This window comes from Callorhinchus milii, unplaced genomic scaffold, assembly GCF_018977255.1.
Source record: "Callorhinchus milii isolate IMCB2004 unplaced genomic scaffold, IMCB_Cmil_1.0 Scaffold2, whole genome shotgun sequence".
NCBI classification, from domain to species: Eukaryota; Metazoa; Chordata; class Chondrichthyes; order Chimaeriformes; family Callorhinchidae; genus Callorhinchus; species Callorhinchus milii.
The window spans coordinates 12,636,803-12,651,993 of NW_024704743.1; the positions used below are offsets into that span (position 1 = coordinate 12,636,803).

General features: G+C 40.9%; 1 protein-coding gene across 2 annotated transcripts in view; it reads right to left on the reverse strand.

Moving 5' to 3' along the window:
* Positions 1-15,191, reverse strand: part of LOC103187041 (phosphatase and actin regulator 1) — a 173,611-nt gene that overhangs the window by 11,720 nt on the left and 146,700 nt on the right. For both annotated transcript variants that reach the window (XM_007906373.2, XM_007906372.2), the window contains exons 6-9: positions 13,000-13,336; positions 11,655-11,872; positions 10,713-10,869; positions 3,761-3,816 (exon numbers count right to left, since the gene is read on the reverse strand). In XM_007906373.2, the coding sequence (XP_007904564.1) occupies positions 3,761-3,816; positions 10,713-10,869; positions 11,655-11,872; positions 13,000-13,336 (768 nt within the window). The remainder of the gene's footprint in view (positions 1-3,760; positions 3,817-10,712; positions 10,870-11,654; positions 11,873-12,999; positions 13,337-15,191) is intronic.

Here is a 15,191-nt window from a genome sequence, read left to right on the forward strand (position 1 = left end):
GATGCAAACTCATAGCTTGTCGGCCTCCCCAACTCCTCCCTCCACAGGCTGCAGATCATCCAGAACTCTGCAGCCCGTGTCCTCTCCCGCACTAGGCTCCGTGACCCTATCACCCCTATCCTTGTCCAACTCCACTGGCTTCCCATCACACAGAGGATACAGTTCAAAAACCTGGTCCTCACCTTCAAAGCGCTCCACGGTCTTGCTCCCCACTACCTCTGCGACCTCCTAACCCCCTACCATCCTGTTTGCTCCCTCTGCTCAGCAAGCTCTGGCCTGCTTCACGTCCCCAGCCTTGCTTGCCCCACTATTGGCGGGCGGGCCTTCTGCCACTCTGCCCCCACCCTTTGGAACTTCATCCCACAGTCCCACCGTCTCGCCTCCTCCCTTGCCACCTTCAAGACCCAGCTCAAGACCCTCCTCTTTGACTGTGCTTTTGATCTCCCTCTTTCCCCCTGCCCTCCACGCTCCCCCAACCTTACCCTCAGCTCGGGTCTGTAACTCTGTCTATCCAGCGCCTTGGGATGTCCTCCCGACATGAAAGGCGCTATATAAATGTAATTTTGTTGTTGTTAAGGACTGTAGCCTACCTGCTGAACTAGGCAATCGGCATGTTTCATGGTAAATGATTCACTACATTTGTTTAGAATTTCTGGATCAGATAATTAGAATGGGAATCAACTGGAATAAGACGCTGGGATTTTATGTTCTGAACAGAAATACATTTGAGATATTTGGTTTTAATAAATGGAGGTTCTCAATGGGATTCAGAAATAATGAGCGTGTAATGGGGAATTCTACCGGTAATGTTATTAACTGATTCAGCTGATATTCCCTGAAAATGTAGCTCCTGCCAACTTCCCCATCTCCCATACCTTCTTACGTTCCCAATTCATGTCTATGCTTTGAGATGTTCTCCAATTTAGTTTAAAAAACTGTTCACTAAAGCGAGGGACGTCCTTTACACAAAATATAACATTTATCAGCATTTAACATTTGTGTTGGTGTCAATCATACTCAGGACACGAATAGTAAGGGCAAGATGCAGAATAAAGCTTCTTTACTCTTTCCCCACCAACTTCCTTTAACCCTAACTTTAGTTGACAGGTTAATTTCCCATGGTTTTTATTTTGACAATTTAGCATTGTGCTATGCAAGACACCTGGGTTCAATTCCAGGCAGGGCGAAACCTTGGGCAAGTTTCCTTACTCCACACGCCTAATAATAATCCCTCCAAAAAACCCAAAACAATAATAAATTGGTCATTTTCAATCTACGACTGTTTGTGGGACATTGCTGTGCGCAATTGGCTGCCGCGTTCGCCCACAAATATACAGTCAATTCACTTTACAGTATATTCTGTGAAGCGCTTTGGGACTTCCTCCCGACGTGAAAAGCGCTATATCAAATGCAAGGATTATTATTATTATTATTATTATATGATGGCTACTTTTGTGTCATGGACCAAAAGACATTAATAAGTCACAGCTTGTTTTAGTTATGAGGCCTTGCAGGGTTGTTGAGTAGAGGTCAGGCACTTCTTAATGGCAACAAGGGTTGAAAGCAGTCAAGCTGTCCCAAGGCGTGACACTGGTGAGGGTGTGGGGGAAGGGAAGGAGCGGGACTCCAATTCACCCTCTCAAAGATAGTATAAAGAGGGGGAAGAGGAAACAATGGGATGGGTTGAATTCTGTTTTTTCTCCTCTCTTCTATGTTTCAGACTTTTAAACATGTGGATCTTCCTTTCCTTTGCTTTTTCATTTCTGTTCTGTTCTCCCCCCACCCCCACAGTTTTCATTTTCCGCTCTGATCCTCTCTCTATTCATGGCCTGCTTGACTGTGGAATTTTGCAGCTGCTGGGTTTCCACATAGGCTTGATTTGAGGTTAACATTAAAAGTTCCTCAGTACACATTTGTCTTACAGCTCATCAGCCTCTGAGGTTTTATGGCTTCTCACTTCATCTCATTTCCTGCTGATCCCATAGCCATATCTACACATTGATTTTCTGCCATCACTTAAATTGGCCTTAAATTCTTCTTTTAACTGCTCCTCTTAGACAGTGTTTGCATGTTGGCAACCATTGCATGCCTTGCCCAAGAGGTTATTTGTAATATGTGAGCCTTGACATTAAAGGTCCTCAATCAATTTGACATCAGGAGGAATTCCAGTTGAGCTCAATCTTGCCCTCATGTTCTTAGACTTAAGAAAATTGTCTGAAAGTTATAAGATTATGCAGAAGTTTGGAAAACAGTCTTAAATACGGTCTAATTTGGAAACTAATTTCCATTTTTTGGGGCAATACTGTGGAAATTCAGCTTTCAACTTAAAAATGCATTAAATTCTGTTCACCAATATTTAGTTTAACATTTTGTTAAATTTTAAGAATATACACTTAAGCCTAAAACACATGGGAAGTTTTAGGTCTCAGGTCAGTAAGGACAGATCAGGAATGAATTAGTGCAGTCCAATATCACACATTGGGGTTCAGAAAGCAGCCTATTTGTGTCATTGCTACGTGACCCCAGCAAAAGCATCGCCTGATGTAAACTAGTGTTTTACTCGGAGAAGCTTCTCAACATCACACTGACTCAACAATAACCAGTTACAATTGTATAGCGCCTTTCAAGTCAGGAGGACGTCCCAAGGTGCTGGACAGTCAGGGATTTGTACCTGAGCTGGAGGTTGGGATCAGGAGGACTAGAAAACAGAGAGGGTACGGGTAGGAGGTTGACAGAAGGCATGGTTGAAGAGGAGGGTCTTGAGACAGGCTTTGAAGGAAGCTAGTGAGTGAGGTGAAGTGACTGTGAGATGGAGCTCCAAAGGGCAGGGACACAACGGCCCAATTACCGATGGTTGGACGGACAGGGCACATAAACCAGGCCAGAGCCCACTGAGCTGGACTCCCCAGATATCATTGCTTCATGACGTTTCTGGTCCGAACTAAGATCTCATGACGCTGGATGATACATAGCAGATTACTTGGGAGAACCAGTTGTTTACACTGGGAGGTACTTTTACTGGTGGGCGCACCACTAGAACAGGTTTTAAACCCAATGTGGTTCATTTAGTCAATGAAGGACATGTAGCACCCATTAATGTTTTTCAGGGCTGTAGTGCTGTATTGTAATTGAGGCAGGCAATGGTTCACTGGCAATGGTAAAGGAAATGCTTTCGCTCAGTAAGTTTACTTTGAGGGAAGTATTTTAGTAATTACTTTACAATTGTTCCCTCAATTACTCTCAGGAAAGTTACATTCACAGCTAGAATGTTCAATGTAACATATTTGACACACAGTTTACTTTTGGAATTTAATTTGCCTTAAATGTTATAATTGACACCTGCAAAATGATACTGTGATTTACAATAATATTCATAAATCAGATAAATGTTAATCAAATTCCATGTGAACATAAATTAATAGGATATGTGTCTCGTGAATGTTGGAGATGAATCTAATGCAAGACAGATTTTGCCTTCTCAATCCTTTGAGATTTGATGACAAACGTGGGACAATTAGTGTTTTTCTATGAACATTATTTCTATAATTCTCTAGACTTTATTTTTCTTTATTAGTAATCAAACAGATTAGAAATACTTAATAGACATTAAGGAACATAAGCCATATTTATACAGCAAGAGATATGCAATCCTCAGAGATCCTCACATTCCCTTAATAGCAGCTTTTACCCCTTTGATCCATTGTACTGAAGACTACAGTGTATCCCTTTGACATTCTGATAAAGTAGCTGTGTTACTTACGTTTGAGGATGTTTCGCTGTTCCAGCTCCTCTGCAGTGGGTCTCTGGCTTAGGCGCCTACGAAGAAAGATCAGGAACAGTCTTTGAACCATTTTACTTCACAGCAGTGTGTATACACAATCAACACCAGTATCTACTGGAAATAAGTGATCTAAAAGTGACCGTCTGCTAAAGACCAACGTTGTCCTCTATCACTGGAGTACAGCAGCCACAGTATACCAGCCTGAGTAAAATACTAAACATGCTGTTCAAGAACAGAGGTTACTGTTGTCTCCAGAAGAAAGTAAAATACGTTATCCTTGCAGAATTTGCTGAAAGTGCGGTCTGGCAAACTTTGCATCATTTCCTTCCTCCCCCGCTTGCTTCCTGATTTTCTTGAGCCCGAGTACTTGCACATCAAATGTGGAAACCTGTGGTTCCTCTCATACATTGCAGGATTTCTTCAGCGACAACATATTTACAAATACAGTCAATCCACTTTACAGTATATTCTGTGAAGCGCTTTGAGACATATCAATGATGTGATATCAAATGCAATGATTATATTATTATTATATTAATGATGCCAAATTGGAGGAAACTGTGGAATCAAAGAAGCAGCAAATAATAATCTTTACATTTGGTATCGCACCTTTCACATTGAGAGGACGTCACAAAACCTTCACAGTATAATCTGAAAAGTACAATGAGCATGAAACATTGTGAGCCAGCAATAAATAAGGCAAATATGATGAGGAGCGTATACTGCCAAATCATTTCAGATCCCCAAAAGTAATGTTCAAGGTTTCTGTGCTCTGGTCAGGCTCCACCTAGAGTATTGTATACAAAGCCATCCCAGGCCTCTCGCTGTACACCTGAAGTCACTGTGGGCTGGGCGGCTCCGGATGCACATGTGTGGTGCGAGCAGCAAATGGGCTTCGTTTGAAGACCCTGCTGTTGTGATTGAACTTTGTGTGTGTGCAAGATTGTGCGTGTGTGCGCACGCGTGTGCGTGTGTGTAAGCGTAACACTATGTGTGTGTCTGTGTGTCACTCTCTTCTGTATGTATGCATTTGTGAGTGTGTCTCTTCTATATAATAATAATCCTTGCACTTGATATAACGGCTTATCACGTCTTCTAGATGTCGCAAAGCATTTCTAGTTTGGCAGCAAATGTACCTCAATAGCATCAATCAACTCCTTGCAAATTTATGCAAAATTTGTCAAACCTTTCCCTGCAACTTCCCGCAAAATTCAAATTTCCCCGCATTTTTGGGGAAATTTTTCTACACTTTTCTAAAATTTGTGGGCAATTTGACAGAAAATTGCAGGGAGTTGATTGGTGCTATTGAGAGGTACATTTTACTGCTAACCTACATTTTTTCACTTTATTGATGAAAACTAAACATGAAAAAATACCACGTTAGATTATTGCAATAAAAATTTATGTTTTCTTTAACGAACCTGGGTGGTGTAACTCGGACAGGGCTCCAGGAAGTAATTATCTCCTGCCTCTCGGAACCCACTCTCGGACCAGCCACCGCATAGATACACACACTCCCAGAAAGACACACGCGCACATACCCAGAAAGAGAGAGACAGACACAAACACAAAGGCATGCACTCACAGACACTCAGAGACACAGAGAGAGACATATACACATACATACAGAGGAGTGAGACATACACTCACAAACAGAGGAGAGACTCACATACAGAGGAGACATGCTCACAGACACACTCAGACACAAGAGACACATTCACAGACACACTCACATGAACAGAAATATACACAGACACATATAGAAGAGGAAGACAGACATTCTCAACAGTGGGGCCTCGGGTGAGTGAAACCTGTTTCCCACTCAGCCTGCACCTCGCATGTGCGTCCGGAGCCTCTTCGCCCACAGTAACAATGGGTAATCAGCTGGGAGCCGCGCGCAGAGGCCTGTAGCCCCGAGCTCACAGTGTTTGTACAGGTTTTTAATGGAGGGGGATGTTTGTAGCAGGTTCCACAGAAAAATTACGGCAGCACTTTTCTATTGTCCCAGGCTATGAGCAGCGATTAGACAAGCTCGGGCTCTTCAGTTTGAAAAGAGACAACTCAGTGGAGAACTTATAGAGGTACAAAATTTTAAATGGGAATGAGAAAGTAAATTCGGAACATAACTTTTGTATGCACCGAGACGGTAGGACAAGAAGCCACAGGTTTATAGTTGCAAAGGGCAATTTCAGGACAGATATCAGGATGTATTTATTTATCTAAATGGAGAGGGTAATTAATGACTAGAAAAGGAAGGATGGTTGAGTCTGGAACCCAACTTATTGTATTAATTTGGAAGAAATGAAATCAGATGGCCAACAATCCAAAGTATTTGCAAGCAGGATAAAATTCTAACCTTTCTGTCTTGTTTGATAATGTTAACCTTTGAACTACTAAACAGCTCTGATTCACTGTCAATAATTACCATAACAATATGTTAATAACTGATCTTTCTCTCTCTCTCTCTGCATCTCTCTCAGTTTCTCTCTCTCAGTCTCTCTCACTTTCAATCTCTCTCTCTATAGTCTCCCTCTCTATAGCTTAGTCTCTCATTCTCTCTCACAGTCTCTGACTCTCTCTCTCAGTCTCTATCACTCAGTTTCTCTCTCTCTGTCTCTCTCTCAGGCTCCTTTTATTGGTTAATATTTTAGTGAGTGATTGAGTTTTCAAAAGGGGTAAGTCAGTGTATCTTACGACAATATCTATGAATGGCTAATCACTCAGAGTTTTCCATTAACCTGTTTTAACAAGAAATGTTTTCAATGAGGTTGCTATAAAACACAGAATAACTGGCTGAGCACTACAGAACAAATTATCCTCACAATTAACACAAGTTGTACAACATATAAATTTACAAGCCAAATCACCTGGCTGAATGGAATACTGTAGTTTGACATAAAATATCTTGTAAACTTTTTCTAATTTTGACTTGCAAAATGTCAACGCGTAAATAGAAAGGAAAAACAATGTTTCTCATTGGCAATAAAGAATTGCCATATTTATCATTGTGCTACATTTTTTGGGTTGCATTGTTCATGAAGGTAAGGTTATCTAGGGCTTGGAAGTCAAGCATTTCATTTAGAAATGTAGGGAAATCAAGAACATTTAAAACAGAAAATTAAGCAACAAATTTGGGTTAGGAACATGCACACAGAGTGCTCATTCAGTAACGGAGGTGGCCCAAATTAAAGAACAATCGTAATCGTTTTTAATGACTTCCATTGAAAGAAATTAGGAAAAGGGAGGAGAATGCGACTAAATAGAGACCTCTATCAGCCGGGTGACCTACTTCTGTGTTGTAACTTTTTTAATGTGCTAAACAAACTAAAGTATAATTTAATAGGCAACTAATAATCCTTGTGTTTGTTTTGGTGGGGATGAGCTATGCCTTGAGGAGGTGGTGAAGAAGGAGCAGTTGCTTCCTAAGATTGTCAAGATAAGATGTTCAAAGGAATAAACGTTGTGGCTTGGACAGTCTTGATGAAGCATTGACCTTGAATCAAATTGGGTATGCGCCTGCATTCAATGTTATGTACTCGTGAAACTGGTAACAATAGCTGTTTTTAAAAAAAACAGCCACTTATGGATAAGTCAGTTTTTTATATGATCATGACTCCTGCCAACTTTCAAACTGCAATGAACAACACTTGTGCAATGCTATTGAAATGGATTAGTTTACTGTACAACCCTGACTGTGCCAGGCTGATGGAGAATAAGGTATCAGCTTCAGCAAGGAATATATTCACCCAAGGAGCGGATTAAAATCAGTACACAGCTGTTTTCAGCTGGCATATTCCATTAAAATGAATGAGGAACACGGACCAAGACAGCTAAGCTGATCAGAATCAGACAGCAGCTCTCAGTAATATATCAAGTTCTGTACATAAGATAGCATTATATCCCAGTGGGGCTGCAAACGATTGTTCACTACCATCTTGTTTAATCGGATTTTTCCAAATCATTGCTAGATTCATAGGTACCTTGCCACAGTTCTGGCCCGCTGCTTGACCGATTTAAAGCTAATACAATCAGAGTACAGATATAACTACGGTACAGAATATGGTAGCTCAGTGGTTAGAGCAGTCGCCTTAATAATAATAATAATAATCCTTGCATTTGATATAACGCTTTTCACGTCGGGAGGACGTCCCAAAGCGCTTCACAGAACACACTGTAAAGTGAATTGACTGTATATTTGTGGGCGAACGCGGCAGCCAATTGCGCACAGCAATGTCCCACAAACAGTCGTAGATTGAAAATGACCAATTTCTTATTGTTTTTGGAGCGATTATTATTAGGCGTGTGGAGTAAGGAAACTTGCCCAAGGTTTCGCCCTGACCTGCCTGGAATTGAACTCAGGTCTCTCGCTTGCAAAGCAAGTGCTCTAACCACTGAGCTACAGGACTCTCCACACCCCTGATAATAATCCCTCAAGAAAAAAAATAAAGTAATAATTTGGTCACTCAATCCGCGACTGTTTGTGGGACACTGCTGTGTGCAATTGGCTGCTGTGTTTCGTCCATAAATATACAGTCAATTCACTTTAACAGTATATTCTGTGAGGTGCTTTGAAACGTGAAAAGCGCTATATCAAATGCAAGGATTATTATTATAAACCCTGAGACCTTCCAAATATTGGCCTTGGCATCCTTAGATTAGGAACAGGGACTATGGTCTCATTATCCAGAGATCACTGCTGGAGGGTGCTATCTGTAGATGTCAGATGAGGACATGATTGCTTCATATAATTTATGAATAACCAAATAGAAGGGAACACAGAACTAATCTGTATGGGCATCTTCTCCTCCTGACCTGACCAGATATTAACCCAACCCTCTCCTGACCACCCAGCTCTGCTCCTTGACCTCCTGCTAGTGAACATTGTGAATCTCTCCCTCTCCGCTGGTACAGTTCCCATTTCCTTCAAAACATTCTAAAAGCTTACCAACCCACCCTTTCCCTCCGCTATGCAGGCACTGGCCTGCTTCACATCACCCACCCTGTCCATCCCACTATTTGTGGTTATGCTTTTAGCCATTTGAGACATTGAAAGGTGTTCATCTTAGAATATTGTAACATTTCTTCATTCTCCAGCTTTCCAATGAAGAATGATATATCAAAGAAAGAGCAACAAGCATGATTCTGTGACTTAGGACTTCAGTTGTAAAACAACTCACTGATCTACTAATTTGCATTATAGAGACGGTTGAAAGGACATCTGCTGCAGGCTACTGGGCGGAAACCATCATGTAGCAGATTATATATAGCCTGGGCAGGAAGAGAGTTGATAGCCTGGATAGTTTTTTTGTCACTGCACACCTTCTTTAATTATTCCCCTTTATGTCAGCTATATTTTATAGAGACAGTCACATGAACCAAGGAGAGTGTGAACGGCAACCTCTCACAATGTTAATTCATCTCACTTCGTCTAACCTGAGGCTGGCATTTCTGAGAAGGCCTGGAGACCTAAATGAACATAAATACAAGGAGAGTTTTGTACTAATTAAATAGGCTGTGTCACAACAGTTGCATGAGTGCACTCATTAGTCCTCAGTGCTGAATTCCCCCAGATCACCTCACTGACTCCATACTCTATAATAATATTAAATTTGATTTTATGCCTTACCACATCGAAATGTTTCCAAATTCTTTATACATTGAGTTATTTTTTGTGTAGTGTAGTGACTGTTGTGTAGGAAACACAGCACGTAATCTGACAATGGTCCAGAAATGGCAATTAGATAAAATTAACAATTTATATATTCTTCTTGGCAAATTTTGAATGTTGGCCTGGACTTCTGTAAGCCGATGATTAGGTGAGCTTGGTGATCACACTTGATGGATCCTAGCAGAAAGAGCGCAACTGCGGCCACCCCCTCTCATCTCGGGTGTCTGGTTTCCGTGGGAGAGAGACTTTGTTGTCATAGTTTAATAGAATTATACAGGACATAGAAGCAGGCCCATCGAGTGTGCTGGCACTTCGAAAAGAGCTATCCAAATCAATCCCACTATCCTGCTCTTGGCCCATTGCCCTGGAAACTTCTCCTCCCCAAATAGTTATCTACTTCTCTCTCAAAAGTTGTTATCGAATCGGCTCCCACCGCCCTTTCAGATAATGCATTCCAGATCCCAACAACGCGCTGTGTGAAAAAAATTTTCCTCACCTCCCCTCTGTTTCTTTTAACAACTATTTTAAATCAGTGTCCTCAGGTTACTAATCCACCCGCCAGTGGAAATAGTTTCTCCTTGTTCACCCTATCAAATCCCCTCATCAGTTTGAAAACTTCTATTAAGTCTCCTCATCTCGGGCGGGATGGTTTCCGTGGGAGAGAGACTTTGTTGTGTTGGTCAATGTGTCAATCGAGAAGGCCTGGAATGCAAATATGGAAACAAAGAAAGAACCAGTGTGAACTGGTCAGGAGTGGTTTCAGTGAAACCACTGGTGACACCTGGTGAGGGGTTGGAGCAGGCGCAGCAGCAGGGAGTCAGGCGGTCGCATGGGAAGGAGAAGAATGTGTTGTGTGAAGTGGAAAGAGATGGCCGCCATTTTATATAGGGATGGGGAGAGAAAAACTCCTCCTAGATTGTCTGTGTAAGTGACTCAAGAGAGGAAAGGACTCTGTGTAAGAGACTCAGAGACGGAGAGAGGAAGACACCAGGGCAGATGGAGGAGGGCAGATCGACGTACACAAAGCAGTCACCATCCTCTCACGGAGGAAGGATTGGATCGCCTTTGAATCCGAACTATGCATCCCCGGTTGTATGCATGATATAACAACTTATCAATATCACTTTGGTTGTATTAAAACATGAATTTCATTCTGAGGAATACCTGCTTCTTGCATTACATTGTGAGGAACTAAGAAACTTATACTTCCCAAAAGTAAAAGTACATGATACGAACAAATAAGAGCTGTGCTGTATAACTAACCTTGTCAGCTTGGTTCCAATTTGTTGCCTCATTTCGAGTCTCTCTTCATCTGTCTGCATCGGAATGATATTCTTTTCCTCAAGCTCACGTTTGGATGGCCTGTTGCTCAATTTGATGGCCAAAGAATCTTTCCTACAGACTCTTAATGCCAGAGAGCCTACAAAGAAATTAGAGAAAATCAGTGGAGTAGGCCACTAAAAAAANGTTTATAGTTTACTCTGAAGTACTTTCAGATGTCCCAACAACGTAATAAAGCACTATATCAAATGCAAGGATTATTATATTGCAAACAAAGCTCTGCAAAACTTGCAATTGTGTCCAGTGTTTTGCTTTCAAACTGTTTTCAGTGAACAAAATGCTCGAAAATGTAGTGAATACCAATATCAGGGGTTTAAAAGGCAGATTTTGATTTAAAGAATCCCAGAAAGGTAAATCACAAATTGGAAGTTGCAATTATTCTGACAAATCCAATGTGTGAATATTGCATTTTATACCCATCGGTGGAAAAATTCCACCTGTGTCTAGATTTACTCTATTTTCTTAGCATTTCAGGGTGTGCAGAGTCTAGAAAAATTGCTGAATTCAGTCTTAACTTTGAAGCTGGTTTACAGCAGTTCTTAAAAATAACTAGCAGAAAACCATCTTAAAAAATAAAACTGCATTTAAGAAGTTGCAAAATGCTAGGAAAATACAGTAACACAATAACAACTTGCATTTATATAGTACCCTTCAGGCGGTGCAGCATCTTGGAGCGCTTATATATTTAGACCCATTTAAATGTTTTGCCTACAAACTATACAGTGAATTCACTTTACAGTTTATTCTGTGAAGAGTTATGAACTGTCTCAATGACGTGAAAAGGCGCTATATCAAATGCAAGGATTATTATTATTATAAATTCCAGTGAAAGTACAGGTTTCCAAGCAAAAACGCAGCTCTTACTTGTATAAAGGCTATCATCATCATCGTCATCATTATCACCATCGTCATCGTCATCCTCCTCATCCCTATCCATGCTGAAGTTTTCTTCATAGTCTGATTCATTAGGCACATTTTCTTTGTCATCATCACACTCAATTACAACTGTCGGCACTTGTCGGATGTCTGGTGAGTTGCTTGATCTGCCTTTGGTTCCACTTTCACCAGTATGCAGTCCTGAACTACCAAAACACAACAAATAGCAATAAGTGGTGGGAGCAAGGCTGATGCGATTGCCGTAGGGACAGCTACTTTATCACAGAAGAACTTGCTGAAAAGACACCTGGGAAACACCAACCAGTGTACACCTCAGCACTCTATTCTGAGAATGTGCTGGTTTTCCTTTGGTCTCCAGCAACCTTTAGTTCTTGTATGCATTGAATTCTGCCAGGTTGAGCACTAAAGCAATTTCTGAACCCAAAGTTCCTCAAATTTAAATTTGGCAAAAGCCAGACAAAAAAACCTATTCCTGGCCCAAAATGTATCCCGCAGTTTACTCAATGCCTTTAAAGAGAGTGTCAGCGACACTATGCTGTTACCCTGCCACTCTAGCCAACAGTCACACTAACAAATTAGTACCTGTCATTTATCAGTAACAGTAACTGCTACTTTGTTTAACATGCTTATTACCTGTTTGGCAATATTGTCTGCCACTTCTTGCCCACAAAATATACAGTCAATCCACTTTACAGTTTATTCTGTGAGGCGTTTTGAGACATCTCAAAGACTTGATAAGGCGTTGTATCAAATGCAAGGATTATTACTATTACCCTTGTACTTATTGTTTCAACATAAAATAATCTGTCCTTAGCTGACCTAGATGCTGGCTCACTTTCATTTGCTCTTTTCTCCCCAGTTGCTATCTCCACTCGTGTGTACACATCTCCTCATCTTGTCCTCATCCATCAGTGCTATGTATGTGTTTAGGATTGCTGCAGCACTCAATTCTGAGAATGTGCTGGTTTTCCTTTGGCCTCCAGCAAGCTTTAGTTCTTGTATGAATGAGCCTGCATTGAATTCTGCCAGATATTTTCAGATGTTCGAACTGTAGACATCAAGTTCAACTCTGCCAATTTTGCTTCAATGGAACCAGTTCCGTTTTGCATAAGTGTGGATTCTTATATTCCCTGGACCTAATGCTCCTCTTATTCTCTCTGATACTGATTTAATAATATATTCAGCACATATAATACTTATATAGTCCGCCTGTCAGTCTTTCGTACTTACACATTTGGGTTTGTGTTTTCACTTGCTCTGTGCGAGCTCAAAAGTTGTGCAAATCAAGGACAAATGAAGGATGGCACATTACCTTTCCAACCTTTGCATTGTCATTGCTAAAGTCTTGTTGAGCTCTTCTATCACTTTACTAGAAGGTACTGTCGGGTGGATAGATAGTCCGCTGGATAGAGCTGAAGAGTGTGGAGCTCCGTACTGCAGCTGGTGCTGATGAGCTGCGAGCTGGGAAGGGAGTAATTGATGGTGTTGCTGTCCCAGAGGCTGATGGGAGACTTTCTGTGCTGCAGAATAGGATGTCAATGAAGGATCGCTGGCTTGATGTGGAATGCAAATCATCACTTTCTTTGGTGGTAGAGGCGGAGATAACCTCATAGGTGGCATGCAAGGTAACTTCACAGGCTGGCCTGAGTCTAAAAAGAAGAACAGACGGAAATATGGATCAAGGCAACAGCTCGTAAAAATAAATGATTAATTATGAAACATGTTTACGCTTTCCCTACAGCGCTGAGTTCAGAATAGGAGGGATGAGGAACACCGATCAAATGTAAAGTGAGACTATAATCAAACAGTGTCCTTTCAGTGTCTTGAATCCTGTCCAAGCAGATGCAATGAAAGTCTCTTCTCTGGTGACATGTTAAGGTCTCAGTTGGCATGTGTTTGTTTGAGTAGCTGCTATCCAGTAACTAACAGAAATCAATCTACAGGGTAAATCTGTCTTCATATTCACGAACTGCACTATATAGGAAAACATTTCCATGCATCTAGTTACAAAGGTTTTTTTTAAAATTGGATTTAACAATGGTCTGAAATTTGCTACATGGGCAAAACATTTAAAATATACCTCTTTCAAAGCACTTTCAGTCATCTTTCCCCTCCACCTTGTCTCCTACATCACCCCCTCCTTCTCGCCGGGGTGCACATCCAGCACTATGAAATGCTTTGAGATACTGTCCCGATGCGAAAGGTGCTATATTGAATTTGCTGCACTCCAGCAGTTCACAGCAATAGAAGCGCTTTCTGCACCCTGCATTATACTGTAGTACAGCAGGGCTTCATTTCAATGCAACAGCCAATTATAAATTTGACAACACATTTAAAATAAATGATGACAGAACCATTAACAAGGGTAGGGATAACTCAGAAATAAAAGAATAAGAAGCAGAGTGTAAAATAACACTAACTGTAGTCTAAAATGCTCTGGACGTTTATGACAACAGCTTTCAAACTGAAGGAACTGGAGCGTACAAGCACTGTTGTCCTGAAGATACCAACACAAGTGCCTATCATCCAATTAGACACTTTCCAAAATGTCAGCCTGCCTCTCCCCATCTAATCATCTGTAAACCACAAAACCGCGTCTCTCTTAATAAGGAAAATCTGACTTCTACTCTTATGAAAAGCACAGTCATTATAATGGCCCATAAAAAGTGCTGGCACAATTAGCAAAATGCTCATACAATTCTAATTAAATCTGATGGGACATTTAAGTTGCAAAAACCTATTTACAATCTTCCTGAAACCTGTCAAGGATACAAGTGCTGTTCTGTCTATTATTTCGGAATTTTCTCAACATCACTGTTGAAATCTCATACTGCTGCATTTAACTGCACAAAGTATCACATGAACAATACCTGAACTATTGCAAGTATCTGAAAATATCCACAAGAAAACTGAGACAGAAACATCAGAGATCACACTTGAAGGCACAACAAATCTTCACACTGGGCGTCTATTATGCAGGCTGTATAAACTTTGTGTAAACAACCTGTACAGAGCGAATTTGTAATTAACCATTGAAAACAATTTGTTCTGTAGTTAACAACTACCAATAATAATTTCTTAAATAGTGTATAAAATTAGCAATAATCCTTTTATTTTAAGGATATCTGTAACTCCTGCTGCCCACACAATTTTTGCACAACTGGCTTACTAGGCCTCGATTTTCAACTACAATCTAAAAATGAAAAGAGTCAATCTTATGTTCTTTGCCTTTTGGTTGCACTTACTTGAAAGCTTATGACATCACTGAGATTTAGCCCTCTGATCTGTCACGTTGAAATCAATGTGTTTCCATCAGACAGAAGACTTGAGCCTTAGTGCACTGGAGAATGTCAATATTCCACGGGGTTGAAGATAACACTCATCACCTTTCAAACTGCCGCAAGGCAGTGACCAAAGGCAAACGGGAACATCATCAATGCATGTTTTTGTGCGATACACACAGTGAATTAATTCCTAAGGTCCCAGTTGTAAAACAAACTATGG